Here is a 24,041-nt window from a genome sequence, read left to right on the forward strand (position 1 = left end):
CACAGTGTTGCTAGCTACTTCTATCCTCAAAAAAGTTTTGGAGGAACTTCCTCTTTAGCAAAAAGCAGGATATATCAATGGATTTCTGTTTTATGTGCAAAATGTTGAGTCTATAATCAACATAAACCAATAAAAGTGTTTTCCAGTCTTCAGGTTTTCATTTTACATGCTCCTGTGCCCAATGTTGCCATTTGACAAGTAAAAAGGCGCAATGCTAAAATACCTCAAAATGACAATATGTAGTCCATAATAGTCGGACAGGGAATGCAGGCGAGAAAATAGGTGAGTCTGTCAGGGCTGCCACCATGGAGACCAGAAGCAAGTTCCAGTAAAACTAGGAGAATGTTGCCACCTGTTGCCCAATGTTGCCACCTTTTCCTTTTCTTAGACCGAAAGAATATTTGAACTGTGAGTTGCTTTCTGCTGCTTTAGCTCCTCTTCCTCAAGGGTTGATATGTTGTGAGTTGATATAAAAAAGAGAAAATGGCGCAAGATGTTACGAAAACATGCAAGAAAAACAATAAACATGAAAATAAGATGAATTTAAAATAAAGTCCCAAAAGTCCACAATGTCCAAAAGGAGACCGTATGGGGCTACAATAGGTCGTATGAGTAGTGGTAATAAAAAGCACATATAGGCTATGACTAGGAGGTCCCAAATCAGCAGGATATGACAGAAATCAAATGGGTATGATACTGGACACCTGCGGCTGCTCCCTTGGGAGTTGAAGCGCAACTCTGGAAGGCAATGTGGAAAGGAGACAAGGTGTGCCAATCTAAGTGCAGTATCAAAACATAATTTAATGAAGATAAAACAAACGGCCAAATGGCTACTCACAATGATTCAGTTAAAATCAAGCACATACAAGTATGTAGATAGCCCAAGGACGTCATGTCAGCTGCTCCCAATGCAGGATCCAAAGTGGGTACCAAGGTGCAAGGGGGGGAGGCTGTCCACAGTAGCGTGTTCAACGGCTGGCGGGTGCTGGGCTGTAGGGGGGGGGGAGGAAAAACCCAGATGTCCGCAAGGTGAGGCCGGCATGTGATCAGGAAACAGGAACCGGATGAGGATCAGCGTGGAGCGCACCTGACACTGATGCCGAGTAGGTGTCTTAGGTTAGCCTGGATCCGACCACTTTAAGATGCTCACTGCCCAGACTGTGTCCATCTGTTGTGAGTTGAGAGATGCACAAGCGTGTTGTAAAGAGTTGGTTATTTTGTGCAGTTATGGACATCTTGTACCAGTCTTCTCCACTCTCTCAATAACAATGTTTTCATGCACAGAACTGTGTCTCCCCAAGGGTTTTTTTTGTACAGTATTCATTTAGGTTCTAGACGTTCTAGTTTATAAAATTTCTGTCAACTTCTCATATGCTGCAAGCACCAACAGACAGTTAAGATGGCTGTACATGGATCGAAATTCAGCTGGTTCAGCAGGAACCATCTGAATTTTGATCTGTATGTAGCTCTGTCTGTTCAACAGAAGCCGGTTGTTAGACTGGCTTCTGTTGAATGATTCTGGTGGAAAACCAGCATTCAATCAGTGCATGCAGCCAATGGGCTGCAACGCTGATCAGTGTATTCTGAAGATGGGCCGTCTTGCTGTCTGAATACAAAGCTAAATATACATTTACATTTCCCTTCCAAGCAACACTATACCATTTTTTTTAATACACAGCAAAACAGAGAAAAAAAAAGATATAACATGCCATAATCGAGTGCTTTGTTTCTATCGCTGCCCCATTTTACCAATCCAGTACAGAGCAGAAGAAGGTGTGTCCAGTACAGCTTGCTATAAATCTCACACGAGTCCTTGTTTTATAGACTGAATGATTGGCCTTATTGTACTCCGCAAGGAAGAAACTGCAAGCAGTCACAATTAAACTGCTCATTTGTTAACAAAAAGACGCTTTGTTTAATAAAGTACACATTTCTAATATCTAACTCAGTAGATGTTTATCTTGGAATAGATGTCTAGTGCTATGATGAAACCTCCCACCTGTATAATCAAGAGTATTCTAGATGCATGAATGTATTTTTGGAAGTACAGAGCATGCCCTTTTTTTTTTTTTTTTTTTTTTTTTTTTTATTCTCAGAATCCAAATAATAGGCTTGTAAGTAAATACACAGCTTCTTTGTCATTAAAGGTTTAGTGCATCTCAAAGCTGGGAGAAGCTATAGAGAATAATAGCCATCTTCATCTCTACCTTTTGTGGTTATGTTACTGATTCTCCAGCGCATCGTCTGCGGCATGCTGCGGATTTTAAAGTATAACTAAAGGCAAAACTTTTTTTTGTTAGTTTTGTATATAGCGCAGATGGATTAGAACACCTAACAGTTTTTATTGCTTTTTGTAGCTCTGTTAAGGAGATTCACCTTTCTATTTGTCTTGTTATTATTATTGTTATTATACAGGATTTATATAGTGCCAATAGTTTGCGCAGCGCTTTACAGCATGAGGGCAGACAGTACAATTACAATACAGTTTATAACAGGAGAATCAGAGGGCCCTGCTTGTTAGAGCTTACAATCTTAATTACAAATATCATTGAAAAGGAAAGTAAAAGAAAATCCCAAATTTTGGGTTGTCCCCAGAAAAGAAGTAGAATGAAAATCTTCCAGTGGCGACACTAGTTCTATTGACCTGGTGCCTTTATTATGCTGGAATTTCCTCTCACTTCCTGTGTGGGACAGGAAGTGAAGAGAAATCTCTGCAATAAGAAACAGATGGCGAAAAAAAAAAATCTCACAGGGGTTATAACCCTCCCTTGCTCTATCCAAATTAAAAAAGGAAAAAAAAACAACAGTTTTGCCTATAGTTCTACTTTTAGGTTTAGGAGGGCACCATAGAAGAGGATCACTGTTATGCCCGTACACACGGTCAGACTTTGTTCGGACATTCCGACAACAAAATCCTAGGATTTTTTCCAACGGATGTTGGCTCAAACTTGTCTTGCATACACATGGTCACACAAAGTTGTCCGAAAATCTGATCGTTCTAAACGCGGTGACGTAAAACACGTACGTCGGGACTATAAACGGGGCAGTGGCCAATAGCTTTCATCCCTTTATTTATTCTGAGCATGCGTGGCATTTTGTCCGTCGGATTTGTGTACACACGATCGGAATTTCCGACAACGGATTTTGTTGTCGGAAAATTTTATATCCTGCTCTCAAACTTTGTGTGTCGGAAAATGTGTGATAGAGCCTACACACGGTCAGAATTTCCGACAACAAGGTCCTATCACACATTTTCCATCAGAAAATCCGACCGTGTGTACGGGGCATTACACTCCTGGGAAGGCTGTGCAGTATGAAACAAGCACGTACACTTGCCAAACTTGAACTTGGACTTGGTAAAAGCTCAAAGTAAAAGTCCTCTCTTGAAGTGGGGCTTCTCTTTGACACTGTTACCACTGATGCCTCTGATGCTTGGATTTTGCTCCTGCCTCATTTCAGAAGATCTTGAGATGGGTCCCTCTGACATTCATACATATACTATATATGGTCAATATATGGTTAGATTTAGACAGGCTCCAATAAACCTACCAGCATGCCTTTTTGAGTGTGGGAGGAAACCTGAGTACCCAGGCCATACAGGCACTAGTAGAATATGCACACTCCAGGCAGGTATTGCCGTGCTTGAGATTCAAACTGATGACCCTAAGTGCTGCCAGATGGAAGTGCTAACCACTTAAGCTCTTCCTGCTTACTAGTAGTACTGCACAATGACTATGCTTCAGTGCAAAGCTCCTTAAATGCAAGTCTCTGGTTAGGTCTGGGCTGATTTGAAAACAATAGACTTTCTGTAATGTGAACATATCTTGCCAGTCATCAGACAGGGAGGCTGATCACATTGCTAGGTATTTTTTTTTTCTTTTATTGTATTGCTCTGTGAACTGCCCGGCCCATGTGCACCTTCTTTTAACCACTTCCAGACTGCCAACTGTACAGCGGCATGGGTGCACAAAATCACGTACCTGTACATGATTTTGTGCACATGGTGTAGGGGGTGCGCCGCCGGAGCGCTGCTCCCACCGATCCTTCACAGGAGACAGAGTAGAGGTGTGCCTATGTAAACAAGGCGCACCGCTGATCTGTCAATATGGAAAAGAGAGATCTTCTGTTTCAGCTAAGTTTTCCTCCAGTGTAACACTCCCCCCCCCCCCCCCCCCCCCAGTTAGAAAGCACCTCCCAGGGACAGACTTTACCCCTTGATCGCCCCCTGTTGTTAACCACTTCACTGCCAGTGTCATTTATGCAGGGATCAGTGCATTTTTTTAGCATTGATTAATGTATTGGTGTCACTGGTCCCCAAAAAGTGTCGCTTAGGGTCAGCTTCGACCGCCACAATGTCACAGTGCCACTAAAAATCGCAGATCACTGCCATTACTAGTAAAACTAATTTAAATAAATAATGCCATAAATCTAACCCATAGTTTGTAGACGCAATAACTTTTGCGCAAACCAATCAATATATGCTTATTGGGATTTCTTTTACCAAAAATTTGTAGCAGACTACATATTGGCCTAAACTGATGATGAAATTTTGATATATATATTTTTATTATTATTTATTTGGGAATGTTTTATAGCAGAAAGTAAAAAAAAAAAAGATTTTTAATCAAAATATTTATGGGAAAAAAGACATCAGTTTTATTTGGGTACAGTGTCACATGACCGCGCAATTGTCAGTTAAAGCAGTGCAGTGCTGTATCGCAAAAAATGACCTGGTCAGGAAGTGGGTAAAACCTTCCAGGGCTGAAGTGGTTAAAATCTACATAGAAATTGACCAGAGCATGTGCTTTTATTGCTATGCCAGTTACATCCCCTGATAGGCGAAATTAGATCGATCGCTGCTCCAGGTGAGTATAAAAATCCTACAGAAAGGAAGGGCTGGTTGTTGGCTCCGGCTCACAACTGTTAACATGTAGGCGAGCAAAATTAGCTGCACACCAACATAAGTCCAACAGGTTTATTGAAGGACTGCCCCAGGACTAAAACAACGGACCTTGGTGTGTTTTAGTCCCGGGGGCAGTCTTTCAATAAACCTGTTGAATGTATGTTGGTGTGCAGCTAATTTTTCTCACTTGGTCTACATCCCCTGATGCACAGAATGCCACTAGATTGTCCAGAGTAAAACTGTGTCATAAAATGCATACAATAAATAGGCATATAGCTTTAAATTTTGCATTAGAAAAGACTTGAGGCTTCGGTGAAATGTATGATTGTATGTAGTAGTAAACTGCACTCTAATAGTGCTAGTATTGGGAGAGCTGTAATTGGCATCCATTCCTGACCTATTGAGCAAAAGCTAAGAAGGGTTTAGCCACTTTTCTTTGTCAAGTGGCAATCTTCTCATTACATTTGTAGCATGAGCAAACGACTTCATGACTGTCATTTACTCCTTAACTGATTATATTGATTTAAGCTTTTGCTGGAGATGCTTCTTTAATTTATTCTTGAGTCGTATATAAAGCGTGTTGTTTTTAGTCTATGTAGTAATTAAAATTAATGTATTAGATGATTCTGGGATGAAGTGCTTGCTTCTTTAGCATTTCAAATTTAGCTTCATCAGATTAGATACTGTCATTAGATAATAAAAGAAGCTGAATTTACAGCTTAGGTGTAAACCTCACGTAAGAGAATAAAGTACAATACTATGTAAGGATTATTAGCAGTAGGCAATCCCTGAGCCCCCACCTACTGCACACTGGCGAGTGTCGTAGCCCGAGAGCTGTATGAATAAATTACTGTAAATCTAGGTTGTATCATAATCCAGCATTTCTGGATTTCCAGATAGCCACAAAGGCACCCATTAATTGTTTGCATGGCCCCACCCACTGTACTGCTGATCCCCTCTGAGCAGACAGATACGTATCCGCTCCGCTTATGCAGAGTGGACACAGCCAGCTGTCCTCTGTGGGAGGACAGATGCAAACTAACCTCCTGTCTGTTTCCATCCGACTGTCACCTGATCCGATCCGCCAGATGGACGAGGAACAGATCTCCCATCCGTCTGTTTTAAGTGGATAGGATCTGATCAGATGTCAGCGGGTGTCACCGAACACACCTGTTAACATCCGCTGCTCTATAGAGGGCAACGGATGGTCCGATTGAGTCCATTTAAAAAAAACTGACAGGTGGACCTGATTGGTCCACCCCTGTGAAAGAGACATTACAGTGCACCTGAATTCAAAAAGTGAAGATTTTCTATGTTATAGGGTATATCTAGAAGCGTTAATTGTGCCTAGGCAGTGCACTGAAAATATGTATTTTTTTTGTCTGTAAATCCTCTTTAAATATAGCAGTATAGTTTCCGATTTATGAATGTGCCTTCAACCTCCTAGCTTTGTATCTGCAGTGTGACATCTAAGGCACTGCAGCCTCTGACTGCTAGTCTTAGGAGATTTGGAATGGGAGTTGGCGATGTCACTACTGGGATGCTCACTGTTTTCCTACTGGAGGATCTCACATAAGGATGCAAAGCCCTGCCTCTACCAAGATGACAGCACACAAATAGACACAGTCCAGATCAAGGCATGTAATGGGGAAAGATCAGCTGCAGGTCGCCATACTAGCAGGTTATGACAAATTTAGCTTTCAAGCGAAACATTCCAGCATAGAGCTGCACGGTTCAGGCCAAAATGAGGATAACGATTTTTTTTGCTTAGAATAAAAAGATCACAATTCTCTTACGATTCTCGCAATGTAAAATCTTTCATTATACAAAAAAATGGGCCAACTTTACTGGTTATTTATTTATTTATTTTTTTAAATTCATTAAAGTAATTTTTTCCCAAAAAGTTGCAACAACCATCATTTTATTCTCTAGGGTGTGTACTAAATAAATATATAAATATATATATATAAAATGTTTGGGGGTTCTGAGTAATTTTCTAGCAAAAAAAAAATGATTTTAACTTGAAACCAACAAATGTCAGAAAAAGGTTTAGTGTTTAAGTGTTTAAAATGTTTTCACTTACACACAAAGTCTATTCCATTGACAAATTGTTACAATGTTTATACTTAAGTTCAACTTATAAAGAATGTTTTGATTCTTGGCAAACTGCCCAGTTTTTCTCTTCCTTTCTTTTGATGGCTGTGGCTTCAGAAGAGCAGAGAGAATTCTTTGCATAGAAAGAATTGTGAAACACTTTAGTCAAGTTCGCCATAATGATTCTTGATGATTAATCATGCAGCTTCACTCCAGTGGCAAGCTGTCACCGCTGCCAGCGCTTCCATCTTCCCCAGGGCTTCCTTCCGGGTTTGCGTGCTCCAGCTGTCCAGATGGCTGGGTCGCAATGATGTCACTCCTGCACATGTACAAAGGAGTCACTATTGTAGCACAGCGCTCTGCATTCCACAGTACACTATGTGTGCCCAGAATGCAAAGCATCACTGTGCATGCTCCATTGATGTCATTGTCTATTGTGGATATGAATATCTCCTAAGTGGTGCAGTTTGGGAGCCATTCATTGTACCTACAGGTAAGCCTTATTGTAAACTTACCTGTAGGTACAAGTTCATATTGACAGTTTACTAAACTGTATGTAAACCTAAAACAAAAAGTATATGGTAGCATACCTTCCTTTGCAACTGTTTAGTTTGTTCCATTGCCTCTGTAGACTTTCCTTTAGTTTTTTTGTACCTGATGATCCTGTCAGTAAGTGCATTCTCCTCCGCTTACTGTTTTTTCAGGCTAGGGCCACACCACATTCAAACCGCACTGCCTTTGTGATTCACAAACAGTGTCAGTGCAATCTTAAAGCGGAGTTCCAATTAAAAATAAAAAATTAAAAGTCAGCAGCTACAAATACTGCAGCTGCTGACTTTTAATAATCGGACACGTACCTGTCCCGGGGTCCAGCGATGTGGGGGAACAAAGCCCCGCTCGTCTCCCCCTCCTCTCTGCGGCGCTGGGATTGTCACTGTGGACGCCCAGCTGTGTCTTCACAGCCAGGCACGCACTGCGCATGCGCAAGCCACGCTATGACTGGCCGGGCGATCATCTGGGACGTGTCCCAGATGATTGCCGAGAGGGAGGGGGGCGAGATGATCTTCCTTCCGGTGCCGCAGGTGCAACAGGAGGAAGTGGGAGCTGGAACCCTCTAAAAAGTGGGTTTCCACTCCCCCCCAACAAAAAGACATGCCAAATGTAGCACATCAGGGGGTCACTTTCCCTTAAAGCGGAAGTTCCATTTTTGGGTGGAACTCCGTTTTAACGACACCCCAAACATAGGTCGCATTGGTAGTGCATTTGCCTGCACCGGATCGCATGGTATAAATTGACCATGCGATCCGGTTGCAGTGCAGTTCCAAAATTGCTGCATGCATGTCTTTGGTGCGATGCAGTGTGATTTGAGCCCATTCAAAATAAATAGGATAAAATCGCACTGCACTGATTTGCATGAGATCTGGACATTAATGCGGTGCAGTTCCTGTGCGATTCACATGTGGTTCATAGTGTGAACTGAGCCTCAGGGTGACAATGCTGCTTGTGTGTGTCTATGCAAGAGCAGTGTCATCACCCTTATAAGCAGACACTACCTGCTTGGAGTTTGCATGTTCTCCCTGTGCCTGCTTGGGTTACCTCCGGGTACTCCGGTTTCCTCCCATACTCCAAAGACTTGCTGGTAGGTTAATTGGCTTCTGTCTAGATTGGCCGGCCCTAGCATATGTATGTATGAATGTTAATTGGGGCCCTTAGATTGTAAGCTCCTTGAGGGCAGGGACTGATGTGAATGTACAATATATATAAAGCGCTGCGTAAAACAGCGCTCTTGAAGTACCAATAATAATAATAATAGTAATAGAAAGCAGGCTTCTGCTGTGAGCTATAGGCTGACGTGTCATGGTTCAGCCTGTTTCTTTAGAAGAAGTGAAAAACCACATGGGAGGTGACGTCCTTCATGAGCTGCCCATGTTACGGATTGTTAGGGCAAGGGTGCACAAACCCCAAACAGCCATTGTAAGCTGCAGTGCTATGTGCACTATACAGCTCTCAAAAAAAGTGATCCATATAGTTTAGAAAAAATGAGCAATGCCATTTTCAGTGTTGGTATGTATGTAGGGGTAATCTCTCCCTTCTTATGTACCATTACATGTCCATGACCATGCCGGTTTTGTGTCAATTAAACTTTTTTTTTACGTTATGGGGGTATTAAGGTGGGTAAAGGTGAAGTACTTGGGCCCCTTTCACACGATCGGACCAATCGGGTCCGTCTGTCCGTTTTCCTCTATGGGGAGGCAGATGTCAGCGGATATGTGTCCGCTTATACCAGCCTGGCATCCAATCTGACAAAATCCCCTTAAAACAGACGTATGGGGATACGTTCACCATCCCGTCCAGCGGATTGGATGGGATAGGATGAAAACAGATGGGCTGTGCGTTTAAATCTGATTCCCATAGAGGAGAGCGGGACTCTGACAGGTCCATCCCTGCAGGACCTGTCATCCATCTGCTCTGGGGGGGTCAACGGAGCAATCCCCACTGAGCAATAGGAGTCCGTCCAACGGATCCACCCGTGTAAAAGGGGCCTAAGATACTACACTAGGAAAAACATGGGTTCACTTTAATTGGGTTGCTTTATTCTGTTTAGGTGCCATGGTAAGTGTGCTTTTGAAAACATTGAGTCATATTTTCTTGCCCTACATTAAACATGTATGTGAACCATGTTCTGAACTAATCCTTCTTGCTAATAGTTATCTGTCTTTTTTTTTTTTCTCTTAGTGGCTTTCATTTTTAACTGGATTGGATTCTGTTTATCATTTTGCATAACCAACACAATTGCTGGACGCTATGGAGCAATCTGTGGCTTTGGATTATCACTGATCAAATGGATTCTAATTGTCAGGGTAAGTTTATTTTCCCATCTGTTTTTTAATTTGAAATCACATTGCTATTGTGCAGTTAACCTTGTATTTGCATTGAGTTTTCTAAACTGTTTTCTGTTGTTATTATACGTTATATTGAAAAATTGTTATAATAGCCTTGAGATGTAGATCCAACTAAGCAAAGATGTTTTTCTATGGGAGGTACCGTGTACACATACCAAGGTACATAGGCAACGTGTAGTACTTTAAAGTGATAGTAAAGTCTTGGGGGGGGGGGTTCTCCTGCAAGGTAATATCATAATGTGCTAGTATGCCCCACATACTAGCACGTTATGAAAAACTGACCTTGAAACAAAGCCCTCCAACAGCGCGCTGTCACTGCTGCAGGTGCTTCCATCTTCACCCAGTCTTCCTTACGGGTTCGGGGACTCTGACCACATGACTGGACAAGCTGCGATGACGTCACTCCCGCGCACATGCTCGGTCACGGCATACAGCTCTGAAGGTATGCTGTTCCTTCAGAGCATTTGCAAAATGAGGGTTTACTACCACTTTAAATCTGTGATACGAAAGTAAATATAATAGGTCCTTAGGTGAAATTTTCTCATCACCCCCCCCCCCCTCCCCCCTCACCGATTATTTGCCTTAAGGCCCCTTTTACACTTCAAAGTTGCTCGATTTTGCAGCGATTTTTGACAAAACTGTCGTACGTCTGTGGATCCGACTTTGCCCTGCGACTTGAAGACCAACTTCAGTGAACAGGGATCCGACTTTTATCCCCGACAATACCAGGCACTGTCTGGTATGAATCTGTGTGTGGAGTTCCCCCTAAAATGTAAAAAAAAAAAAAGGCATGGGTTCCCCCTCAAAGAGCTTATCAGGTCTTTCTGTCTGACATGGATTTTCTTCATCGTGGGCCCCCCCCCCCCAAATCCATGCCAGACCCTTATCTGAGCACACAGCCCAGCAGGTCAAGAAAGGGGGTGGGTACAGGCGAGCCCACCCCCCCCCTGAACCGTACCAGGCCACATCGCATGCCCTCAACATGGGGGGGTGGGTGCTTTGGGGCAGGCCCCCCCCCCCCACCCCCAAAGCACCTTGTCTCCATGTTGATGAGGACCTCTTCCCGCCGACAACCCTGGCCGTTGGTTGTCAGGGTCTGTGAGTTGGGGGGGGGGGGGGCTTATCGGGATCTGGAAGCCCCCAGATCCCGGCCCCCCACCCTATGTGAATGAGTATCGGGTACATTGTACCCATTCACCTAAAAAAAAAAAAAAAAAAAGAAAGTGTCAAAAATAAAACACAGAACACATGTTTTTAAAGTAATTTATTAGGCAGCTCCGGGGTCTCTTCCGATTTCTTCTCTGGGTCTTCTGGCAACCTCTTCTAACCCTCTCTGGTTCTTCTCCCTCTGTCCGCTGTCTTCTGCTTCTGCTGGGTTTTCTCCGCTATCTTCTCACTCTTTTGCTGAATGGTTGTCATTGGAAATCATGGGGAATGACTTGTCGTGCTACTTTGCAGTCCCAAATCGTGGGACAAGTTGTACAAGTGTGAAAGGGGCCTTAGTAAATCAACCCCTTATGGCTCTAGATTTAGACAAGTACACACTATAGAGGGATATGCTTTACTCGTATTTTATGTCTGAGGTTTACAACCACTTTAAGGGCTATTCACACCGTTGCATACATCAGAGCCTTGTAGTGGTGATCATTTATAATGGGACCACAATGCACTAAGGGAACATACATGCACTATAGCGCACAGAAGTATACTACTATCCATTGTGGTGCACAGTGTTACAAAAATGGTGATTTTTTTTTTTTTTTTGAGGTATTGTGCTGGTGTGAAACATTGTTGCAACATTCAGCCTAATGCCCAGTACACACAATGAGATTATCAGACGAATGATCATCCGTTTTTTTTGTTTTTGTTTTTTTCTGCATGCAAATCTCAGATCGAATCGGATGAGTTAACTAAAGTCACGAAAATTCTCATACGACAGAATAAAAATTCAGAAGTGATGTCAGGTGTTGTAATGCATTTGTATTGCATTTTCAAACGACAGCTGTACTGATTAAACAAAAATCGTACGATCTGGCATCGTCCGCAATTTTTTTTTTGTGCGTGTCCGATCAAATCAGATGAACTGTCCTGATCGGCTCTGTACTAATGATCCGATTTATCGTATGATCGCTTCGAAAGCGGTATTTTTCGTACGATTTTCTGGTCGTGTGTACCGGGCATAAGGTGTATTAAGCTAAGTGAATTTTCACTTAATACTCCTGGAAAATAGGCAAGTACTAATTTAAAACATACAGTATTTGTGGACAGTCTTTCCTGCCTCAAAAATTAGTATTTCTTTTGATCTGATTTTCTAACCCAGACATCGCAGCCAAGTCCTGCGACCATTTACTTCAATGTTATAGTCAAATTAGTACAGGCCAGTCAAGGTGGGGAAAGGAGCAGTCACTTCTGTGCTCTTTCCTGCTATCGTTCCACTCTATTGCTCCAGGTTGGTCCATAGATAGCCAGCCTATCAGAAGAGGGAAAAAAAAACACGCATTGTTCACTAAAAGCTTCTCTCTTTTATCCAACGTTGGTACAGGGCACAAGATTAAGCTGTGATGCCAATTCCCGCTGTATAGAAGAAAAATCCATAGTACTTTATTTTGTGTTCTGTGGTAAGTAGGAGTAAAAGAAAGACGTTTTTAGTGGACAATAGAGCGAGAGTTTCTTTTTCTTTCTTTTGATGTTGTTGAGACTGGGAAGAAGCCTAAATGGTGTCTTTGGCTGGCTAGCTGTACACCACTTAAATTTTGACCAATTTTGTCTGAATTAGCTAAAATGTCGAGCCATAGGTGGCCCTATTACTACCAGGCTTGACAAACCTAAATAAAAAAAAAAAAAAACAAAGGGGCCAGGTGGAAAATTAAACGCAGAACAGTGACTGCATCCTCTCAAGAGCAGTGAAAATTTGGGTTTTCAGACAGCCACAGGTACTGTGGCCATCTTAACCACTTAAGGACCAAGCCTCTTTCTGAGATTTGTTGTTTACAAGTTAAAAACTGTTTTTTTTTTGCTAGAAAATTACTTAGTTTTTCTACACCAGCACAATACCTCAAAAAAAAAACCCCAAACATATTTTATATATATATATATATATATATATATATATATACATATATATATATATATATATATATATATATTTTAACACCCTAGAGAGTAAAATGGCAGTCGTCGCAATACTTTTTGTCACACCGTATTTCTGCTGCGGTCTTGCAAGTGCACTCTTTTTGGAAAAATTTAAGTTACAGGAGGAGGCCTATGGCTTGAATTATTGCTCTCGCTCTACCGATCGCAGCAATACCTCACATGTGTGGTTTGAACACCGTTTTCATATGCGGGCACTACTCATGAATGTGTTCACTTCTGCACGCGAGCTTGGTGGGACGGGGCGCGTTTAAAAAAAAAAGTTTTTCTTTTTCTTATTTCTTTTTCCTTTCTTTATTTTTTATTTTTACACTGTTCTTTTTTTTTTTTTTAAATTGTGTCATCTTTATTCCTATTACGAGGAATGTAACATCCCTTGTAATAGAAAAAAAGCATGACAGGACCTCCTAAATATGAGATCTGGGGTCAAAAAGACCTCAGATCTCATATTTACACTAAAATGCAATAAAAAAAAGAAATGTCCCTTTAAGAGCTATGGGCGGAAGGAACGTTTTGATGTCGCTTCCGCCTTGCATTGATATGGAGACGGGTGGAGGTCATCTTCCCCTCACTCAACTCCTTGTCAGGTTAGGGAAAGGATCTGATCGCCTCTGCTGCTGCCGACGGCTCCGGTAAGCGCCGGAGGGCACCGGAGCGCGGTGCGAGGGGGGAGGCCCTCTCCCCCGCCGCCAATAAAAGTGATCTTGCAGCGAATCTGCCACAGAGACTGCTTTTATCTTGAAGCGGACTGCCCGCTGAAGAAGAGGATACCGGGGTTATGGCAGCTAGCTGCTGCCATAACAACGATATTCCTCTTCAAAGTACTGACATATAACGACGGTGGGCGGTCCGGAAGTGCTTAATACAATAGTCAGTCAGGGAGATTCCTCCCTCCGTTCTGTTTTAGTGCAGATGGAGGAATCAAATTGTTTTTTGTCATTTAGTCTACAGACTGAACTAGGGAAATCTATTAATGTATGGCTAGGTGCAAATCTAGGCTTGTTCCCAGTCTCAACACACAAATTTTTTTTTAAATCTCAACCTAGATTTACTAAAACGATTGCGCACAGAATCTGGTGCAGCTGTGCATGGTAACCAATCAGCTTCTAACTTCAGCTTGTTCAATCAAGCTTTGGTAATAAGCCCACGTAAACATTGAGGGCGGGTTTGAAATTCAGCAGAACTCGCACGGTTTTAAACCGGCATTTCAGTCTGACTTTGGGGGCGATTCCACAGACATATGTGCGGGTTCCTGCACAGATGTCTATTGAAATCGCCCCCGAAGTCGCCAAAAGTAGTGCAGAAACTACTTTTGGGAACCAGTGCGGCGCCACAAAGTAATAGGCTCCGATTTGGCATGCGATTTGACATGTCAAATCGGCCCAATATGAATGTGGGCTAAAACCTAGAAGGTGATTGGTTAATTAGCACATCTGCACCAGCTTGTGTGTGCATCAGTTTTAGTAATGTAGGATACACAATATACGAAAATCATACGAAAACGGTACACATTAAACGAAAATCATTCGTTCTGTTTCTGTACGAGAAAAATTTTGGAGTTTGTCCCTTCGAGAATTTCCGTATGTAAATTCACAAACGGCTGTCAAAAGTTGTGTACACACTATACGAAAATCATGCGAAAATTATTTGGATGAAAACGTTCTCTTGATTTTCGTATAGTGTGTGCGAGCCTTTAATCTCCCTCTCTGTGTCCAATAAAAACATCTTTCTTTTATTCCCGATTACCAGAGGATACAAGGTAAAGCTCTAAAGCCTTTTCTTTCTGGACAGCGGGAAATTGCGTCAGAGCTTAATCTTGTGTCCTGTACTAAGTTGGAATAAAATAAGAAAGAAGCTTTTAGTGAACATCGTGTGTTTTTGTTTTTTGTCTTTTTTCCCTTTTTTTTTTTTTTCAGTAGGAGGCAGACTCCATTTATTAGATTTACGGCACAGTGTGACGCAGAAAGGCCTAATTGGTTTACATTGCTGCCCTTCCTCTCCTAGACTGAATACGGTTGTGGAAAGTATTATAAGAAGCTTTTACTAAGACACGCTGTACTAAAGGGTTACCTTTTTAAAAATATATTTAGGTATATTTATAACTGGATAAAATGGTTTTCTTTCATATCTGCCTATTGTTGCACTAAGTATACTTATAGCTTGCTGTTGTGTCATCTATTGCTGTACATCTATTTGGCCACTGTGTGTCAGTATTGCTTCAGTTTTTGTACAGATAGGTTTTGTTTGGGTTTTATATTTCTCCACTGTTCTGGAAAGATCTGTGTTTGAGCATGAAAATGCCGGATTTTTTATTTTCCTTTTTAATTTTTTTTTGTGAATACAGAGTTTAGCGTTGTATTTTTACATTATTAGAGTTAGAATCTAGTTTTTACGCCCAATACCCGAATTTACCAGTAAAATACAGAAAAAAAAGGCTTTCCTATGCTGGTCCTAAACGATACAATATTTATTACCAAGGCATACGAAATGGCAATAAAGAGCATTTATGTCCAGCTAATGTTCTTAGAGTCGATTTTTGAAATGCTTGGAAATCTCTGCACAGCGTTTTCTGGTTCTCAGTGCTAAGACGGAACTGTTCAATTTGTGGTTTGATCTTTTACAGCCCCAATAATCACGCTGCGTGCAAAGAAATGCCGCATCTGGGGAAAGATCTTTAGTACGGATAGTCAGCTCTGTGCACTTTTTATGTGAGAGGTTTTATTAGGTCTGTCCAGTGCCATGGGAACTGAGGTCAGAGCTGTGCCATCTGGATTGGGCTCTGAAGGGCCAGGATGCCCATATAACATAGATATTATGTTCCTGTCTTCTGATATTGACTTCATTCCAGCTAAGATTAACTTTACCTCTACTGGCAGCTATAGTCTTTCCTTTAGCTGTGATAGAAGACTCATAGAGAGATACACGCTATGCACGCTCTGCTGGTGTGGGGACCGCTGTTAAACCTCTGTCCGTTCCAATTACAATTTGGCACCTGTGCCTTGTTAATATACAATATGGTTTTTTTTCTGAATCCTATTAAATTGGATGCACTGGTGGCATATTATTATGGATTTGCTGAAGAGTGAGCACACAGCAGAAGCTTGCTCTTCTCTCTAATTGAAAGTCGAATGTAGAGCAAGAGAAAGAGGAATGAGCGTCTCTTCTGAGTCAATCTGCACTTCGACTATTTCAACACAGCAGTTCAAGAATGATCTTTTTATTTTAAAGCTTACATTGTTTTAGCTTGGTTACATCTGATTATTCATATCTCACATCCATTGTCAGGGATGCAGAAATGCTCTGCAGTAGCCTGTGCTTTATACATACAGTTAGCATCGGTCTTTTCTGGGTGCTGCTCAAGCCACTTGCCATATGTATACTTTTTTTTTCAATTAAATAGTTTTTTATTATTTTTTTATAATACAACAACAATTCAAAAACAACACAAAACATTTCCCACAAATAACCCCACCCAAATACACCTCCCCAAAAAAAAATGTATACTTAAAGGGACACTAAAGGTTCGGTTGTATAGCTATTTTTTAAACTTTTACCTACAGGTAAGCCTATAATAAGACTTACCTGTAGGTAAAAAAAAAATCTCCTAACTCGCAATGAGCCGCTGACTGCAGTGGCGCATGCGCACATGGGATTCTCGGCTGAAAGCCCGGCAGCCGCCAGACTGTGCCGGGAAAAAAGTCTCCCGCGCGCATGCGCGGGAGTGACAATATCACGGCTCTAGCCACTCACAGCGCCGGAGCCGTGATACCCGGAAGGCACGCAAAGGGGAAATGTCAGCTCCCTTGGCGTGGACCGGGTGAGATGCCGCGCCTCGCTCTGAGGTAAGTATCTCATAATGAGCTAGTATGCGGTGCATACTAGCTCATTATGCCTTTTCCCTTACAGGTGTAGGGAAAAAAAAAAGTCAGCGGGTTTACTACCGCTTTAAATAACAAACATATCATACTTACCTCCATTGTGCAGCTCGTTTTGCACAGAGTGGCCCCAAACCTGCTCTTCTGGGGTCCCTCGGTGGCTCCTCCCCTTATCGGATAACCCCCTCGGAGAATCGCGCTCCCAGGGGGTTACCTTGCAGGCGCGCTCCCGAATCCTGCATTCGGCGTCCATTGACGCCGAATGCAGGACTTGCCCCCGCCCCCCAGCGTCCGCATCATTGGATTTGATTGACAGCAGCGGGAGCCAATGGCTGCGCTGCTATCAATCTATCCAATCAAGAGCTGAGAACCCCAGGCAGAGAGAGAGCGCATCCCCGTGGGACAAGTTTGAGGGTTCAGGTAAGTAAAACAGGGGGGGGGCGGTCACTGACAAGTGTTTTTTCACCTTAATGCATATGAGGCATTAAGGTGAAAAAACACAAACCTTTACAACCCTGAACTACAAAGCTGAACTACACTGCATCTGAGCACCACAAACCAAAAATGCGACTTAATTCATTTTTAATATTCAAAGCAAACTCCCCCTTCCCATGTCTCCATGCTTTGTTTTGCTGAGAAATCACTTTGAAAAACAACGCACTAGCATTTCTGGCTGTGGCCATCTTGAGTAAGGGCAGATGATTCATGTAGCATTTACTTTCTGGAATCCTTCTGCCGTTAGCCCAGGCATACATGCAGGAGGGGTGTGCTTAGCTGAGACAACCCCTCCTCCCCTCCTGAAGACTCCTGGGATGTATGATATCATTTGCATACCTTCCAACTTTTTGAGATAGGAATGAGGGACATCTATTGGCAAAAGTATGTAGGCATGGGACAGACTACCTGCCATACCCCCCTTAAAAGAGAACTGAACAAAAAATTGTTAAAACCACAAGTGCTTTTTTATCACTACTATTCCTATATAATTTTTTGGGAATTTACAAATGCAGCCATTTAGAAATTGGATGAAAGGTTTAGCCCTGGGAAACTCTTTTTGATAAGTGATAAGATAAGTAGTGTATTTTATATACAGATCAGACCAAAATGAGGAGGAATGAGGGACAGTCCCTTGAAATCGGGGACAGTTGGAAGCTTTTGTCATTTGCCTAGGCCTGAAAACCAGGAAGTGAAAAAAAAAAAAAAAAAAAGTTTAAAAAAGTAAACAGGATATACTTTCCTATCTATGTACTAATGCTAGCAGCATAAGGATTAAAATAGTGTTGATTGATTGTGAAGTTCCACTTTAACCCTCCCTTTTAGATTGTAAGCTCTCAGGAGCAAGGCCCTCTGATTCCTCCTGTACTGAATTGCATTGTAACTGTACTGCCTTGATTTTGTTAAGTGCGGCGCAAACTACTGGCACTATGTAAAACTTGTACAATAATAATAGTGTATACTGAATACAGGGGTGCTGTTCATAGAACGTTGTGTAATTTTTGTTCAATAAAAACAAGGCATTCTCTAATTGCTTGAGGCAGAAAGCAGGAGCAGATGTCATAATCTCCGCTTCATCCAATCAGAGAACGGCATGTTTTCATTGATAAAATACAGGATGTTCTCTAAACGGCAGAGGTGCCAAGTAAGTGCCACCCTATTCGCTTGAGCAGCACCAGCTTGACTGTATTGGAGCACAGACTTCTACACTGAATTTCTGCATCCCCAACAGCCCTCCAGATGTGAGATATGAAGAATTAGATGTAACCAAGCTGGACCAGTGTAAGTTTAACAAAAAAAAAGAGAATTCCTCAGAGGGCTCATTCACACCAGTAGGCTGCGCTAATCGCACAGCCACTGGTGGCAAACAATGCCAGTGCACTCATCTCAACGTATTACACTGCAATGTCAAAAATGTAATTGTTATAATCACACAGGAAAAAACTATAGGGTAGCTGGTGGATAATCATGGGCACCACGTCCCTGAATTATATTCAAAATCATACTTTCATTGATAAAGGGATTTTTAGGGTATATAGAAGTATAGTTGTTTTATTAGGGATAACTGCAAGCTATTTTGTGGTCTTTATATTTTATACATCATGAGCATTTTATGGTCTGGATTAAGCTTTTTTTTAACAAATACAACTGTGCAGTTTATACTTGGCACTCCAAAAATCCCTCTAATAATAAAGGTATTATTTTGGTCATATTTAAACAGCGTTGTTGTGATGTGGTAGTTTGTGTCACGATTTGCTGCTTTGAAAAATAGTACTGTATGCAGACTGCCGTCATAGGGAGCAAGGCACTGAGACTGCTCCATGGAAGGCTGCCCAGCCCAATCTCTGCACCCCTGGTGTGAACCAGTTATTAAAGGTTCAGATCACTAAGGCTAGCCATACATTTATACAATTTTTTTTTTATAATTTTCCTAGATTTATCCAAACCATAAAATATGAGGTCAGACCTAAACACTTTTTTCATTTGTATGCAATCAGGCAGGCCCTTGTATTACATACACTATATTACCAAAAATATTGGGACGCCTGCCTTTACATGTACATGATGTCATCCCAGTCTTAGTCCGTAGGGTTCAATATTGAGTTGGTCCACCCTTTTGCAGCTATAACAACTTCAACTCTTCTGGGAAGGCTGCCCACAAGGTTTAGGAGTGTGTCTATGGGAATGTTTGACCATTCTTCCAGAAGCGCATTTGTGAGGTCAGGCACTGATAGAGGAGAAGGCCTGGCTCGCAGTCTCTGCTTTAATTCATCCCAAAGGTGTTCTATCGGTTGAGGTCAGGACTCTGTGCAGCCAGTCAAGTTCCTCCTCCCCAAACTCACTCATCCATGTCTTTATTGACCTTGCTTTGTGCACTGGTGCGCAGTCATGTTGGAAGAGGAAGGGGCCATCCCCAAACTGTTCCCACAAATTTGGGAGCATGAAATTGTCCAAAATGTCTTGGTATGCTGACACCTTAAGAGTTCCTTTCACTGGAACTAAGGGGCCAAGCCCAACCCCTGAAAACAACCCCACATCATAATCCCCCTCCACCAAATGATTTGGACCAATGCACAAAGCAAGGTCAATAAAGACATGGATGAGCGAGTTTGGGGTGGAAGAACTTGACTGGCCTGCACAGAGTACTGACCTCAACCGGATAGAACACCTTTTGGATAAATTAGAGCGGAGGCTGTGAGCCAGGCCTTCTCATCCAACATCAGTGCCTGACCTCACAAATGCATTTCTGGAAGAATGGTCAAACGTTCCCATAGACAAACTCCTAAACCTTGTGGACAACCTTCCTAGAAGAGTTCAAACACATACAACAAACCAAGTTCAGCGCTGTCCCCACTATACCTATTCCAACAGTAAACAGTCTGTATGTATATTCCTCGCTTAAGGTGTTGCAGCTCTCCCAAAAGTCCAGTGGGTGGTAGACATGATTCTGAAAATATATAAAGACGAGAGAGCGCACGCCAGCCTTAGTGAGTTATCGTCCTACAGACCAGGAGAGGAGGCTATTATGGAGCTGTTTATGCCATTTAACGCTGGATGTTTGTGAGTGCAACCCTCGTTTTTTATACACTTATCTTCATCTATTAAACGATAACACACTAGGGCTGGCGTGCGCTCTCTCTTGTCTTTATATATTCCCAGAAGAGTTGAAGCTGTTATAGCTCTAAAGGGTGGGCCAACGCAATATTGAACCCTACGGACTAAGACTGGGTTGCCATTAAAGTTCATGTGTGTGTAAAGGCAGGCGTCCAAATATAGTGTAGTAGTTGAAGGGTAATGTGGAGGACATAGAACAAGTAAATTGTATAATGTATGGCCGGCCTAAGATAATTTTGTTTCCAGATTTTTCAAAATAGCCACATATTACACCCTTTTTTTTTTTTTCTTATATACCCGTTCTATAAAAAGTCACTGTCCATATGCCTCCAACAGCAGGTGCATGTTCAGAATTGTTTCCTTTTTACAGTGTCAGTTGAGGCAAGAAAAAAAAATTGCATTATGCAGTGGTATCTTCTTTTGTATGAACGGTGCTGCCAAATCCTCGTGACGTGGGAGAAGTCACAGACACGCAGTTTGTGAGGGTGTTCTGTACCGGTTTGCTGTGTCCTAATTTTAAAGAAAGCAAGAAAAAATGTAGCTAAAAACAGAGAAGAATGCATTTTTTGGATGATTGAGATCGTACATACCAAGGTGCAGTTACTCTGAGAGTAATAATGACGAAGTACTATTGAAAAGCTCCCCAGCTACTAACATGTTTGAACATTGCGTTCCCTCTGTGCTGCTTTTTCTATTTTTTATTAGAACAGCGGAGACTAACAGTACGGCACCAAGGACATTCGAAAATGGTCGATGTACTGTTATTTAAACTGGAACCAATATCCAGCCATATTAATAAAAACCCTATCAAATATAATCAACAAAGGCAGATTACACAATCTGTTGTGTTCTGTACCGTGTATATTTCATTTAAAGCAAATTTGTACAGACCTAGAAAGAAAGCCTCTAAAAATTGTATTCTGATAATGTCTTATGAGAAGCTATTTAAGCGCGTGGTACAAGAAGTGTGAGAACGATGAATACTAAAGACGTTTGATGTGTCGTGTTATCAGTGGAGCGTACAGCCTACTGCAGTATCAATCAAAGTGTGCCTATTCATATTCCCTTATCGCACGGAGGACAAAACTATCTACCGTGGCCAGCAACAGGGCTCAAGCGGCACTTTAAGGTTCATTTAGCCATGTTCTGCTCTCTGCTGGGAACCAAATACAGGAGCATCTAGTTTGAAAATGAAAAGACTTTAATGAGTCTGAGCCTTTGAGGTTGGTATCCTTGGCAGCAGATAGCAATGGGGGGTTTGCTGAAGGTCAAAAGTTTCTCTTTTAAGGGGTCAGCCGAACATCCCGTTCTGATAAGATTAAAGCAGTGTGACTTTGGGGATAATGTTTTGAGTCGCACAGCGCTGAGAATCTTTAGGCCATGAAGTGCAAGTCGATGCAAAGTGACAGCAATTTGACAAGAACAAGTGTACATTCAACATCCATGGTGAACAATATATACACTGTATTTGTGTGTGTGTATGTGTGTATATATGTATATATATATATATATATATATATATATATATATATATATTATATAAATTTGTATTATTTTCCATATTATATTACAAAGTTAACCATACTTAGATTTATTTTACTTGATTGTTTTTCTTGCTTATTTGATGTAATTTTTTTCATGTGGCTCCTGCTATAAATGTCTTTCTGAGGCTGTGTTCACAGTATTGCGAATTGGATGCGGGTTCCCCGTATTCCAATTCACAATGGCAGGAGATTTTGACCGGCTCTCTATGGAGCCGGTTTATATATCTCCGCTGCAGCTCTGTTGTGAATTTGCACAGTGGTCCTGTGCGTCTTTTGGTCCATTTCAGGTCCAAATTCAGCCAAAATATTGGGCTAAAATCAGGCCTGAAACGGTGAATGGGAAGGCACTGGACCCCTGCTGTGAGCCGCATGCAAGATAGTGTGAACCCAGCCTAAAGCAATCTTTATAATATGGTGTGTAATAAATATATATATATATATATATATATATATATATATATATATATATATATATATATATATATATTCACGATTCATATAGCGCCACAGTTTACGCAGCATTTTACAATGTAGAGGGGGGACAGCACAATTACAATACAGTTCAATACATATCTGCGAATAGGGTTGCACTTTAGCAGACACACTGGGGTGCCATTAATTCTTAATTGCTACTCCAGATATCCGCAAACACTGTACGTTTTTGTTTTCATGAATGCCAAACCACTCGGTATGTCGCGATTGACAAAAAAGGGCCAGGGACTTGTTTCCCTGTGTTTTTTTTGCGGGTAGGGCTGCCCATTGAAATTAATAGGCTGTGCCCGCACGCAGAACCTAAGTTGCATTAGTGTGAACTGGGGCTTAAGGCCTCATGCCCATTGACAAGAAACAAAGAAAAACGCTGCTTTTACAGGCATTTTTCTTTTTCTCTAAATGCTGCTCTATTTCAACCAATGCATTACCGTATATACATTGTGGTGTTTTGAATTCGTATTCCAAAGCAGCATTCATGCCCTAAACCTGCATTCAGAGAAGACTTTAGTGGCATAATTCTGCACATACATATTTAAACATGTGTATACTTCCATAAATATGTTCTAGTGGCCAGAATAAATTAATATTCTCACCAATAGCATGAGATTATGCGTATACGCTTCTAAATGTCATACATCTTAAAGCGCACAGAAATGCACGTGATTACCAAAACGGATTAAATTGGAGTCTTTCAGTACGCCTATGTGCATGAAGTCTTACCTAAGAAGTAACATTTTTCAGTGGCGTTGATTTACTAAAGGCAAATAGACTGTGCACTTTGCAAGAACAGTTGGCACTAATTTTCACCAGAGCTTGGTGAATGTGGTGAAGCTCTTCTGATTTCAATCATCCAATCATGTGCAAGCAAAAATGCTGTCTTTTCTTTATTTTTCCTTGCACCTGATACTGATATGGTATTCTTTACGAAATGAAGCTTCACCACATTTACCAAGTTCTGGGGAAAATGAGTGCAATCCCAATGTATTAGCTCATGTGCTTTTTAACCCTAATCTGCAGAAGGTTTTAACATTTCTGGTGAATATTTTAGGAACTATGACCCAGCATAGTACAAGTTTTTAGAAAATATACTTTTGGAAAGCCTGAAATCAATTGTAACACAAGTTTAATACTATTTAGTACAAATAATAATCAGTTTACGGCTATTGCTGGGTACACACGAGCCCAATGTCGGGAGACATGTGGCGGTTTAAAAAAACCAGCAGCCCACCGACTCCTGATCAGCGCCAATGGCGGAGAACGCTGATCATAGTGTTCTGGCGGCGATGGGTATCCCCCTGTCAAAATACAACACTCAGCAGGGGAGATCACTGTACTAACTTTGCATAGTGAGTACAGCAGCTCCGACTGGAGCTGTCAGGTTTTTTTTTTTTTTTTTTTTTCGTTTTAACCCACTGGGATGAGCGGAAAAAAAAAAAACTTTTTGTTTTTTATGTATTTTTGTCATTTTGAA

At 41.6% G+C, this 24,041-nt stretch overlaps 1 protein-coding gene across 2 annotated transcripts in view; it reads left to right on the plus strand.

Annotated features, from left to right (window-relative positions):
• Window positions 1-24,041, plus strand: part of NDFIP2 (Nedd4 family interacting protein 2) — a 167,224-nt gene that overhangs the window by 110,425 nt on the left and 32,758 nt on the right. For both annotated transcript variants that reach the window (XM_073614357.1, XM_073614358.1), the window contains one exon: window positions 9,734-9,858. In XM_073614357.1, the coding sequence (XP_073470458.1) occupies window positions 9,734-9,858 (125 nt within the window). The remainder of the gene's footprint in view (window positions 1-9,733; window positions 9,859-24,041) is intronic.

The sequence above is a fragment of the Aquarana catesbeiana genome, linkage group LG02, assembly GCF_042186555.1.
Source record: "Aquarana catesbeiana isolate 2022-GZ linkage group LG02, ASM4218655v1, whole genome shotgun sequence".
NCBI lineage: Eukaryota > Metazoa > Chordata > Amphibia > Anura > Ranidae > Aquarana > Aquarana catesbeiana.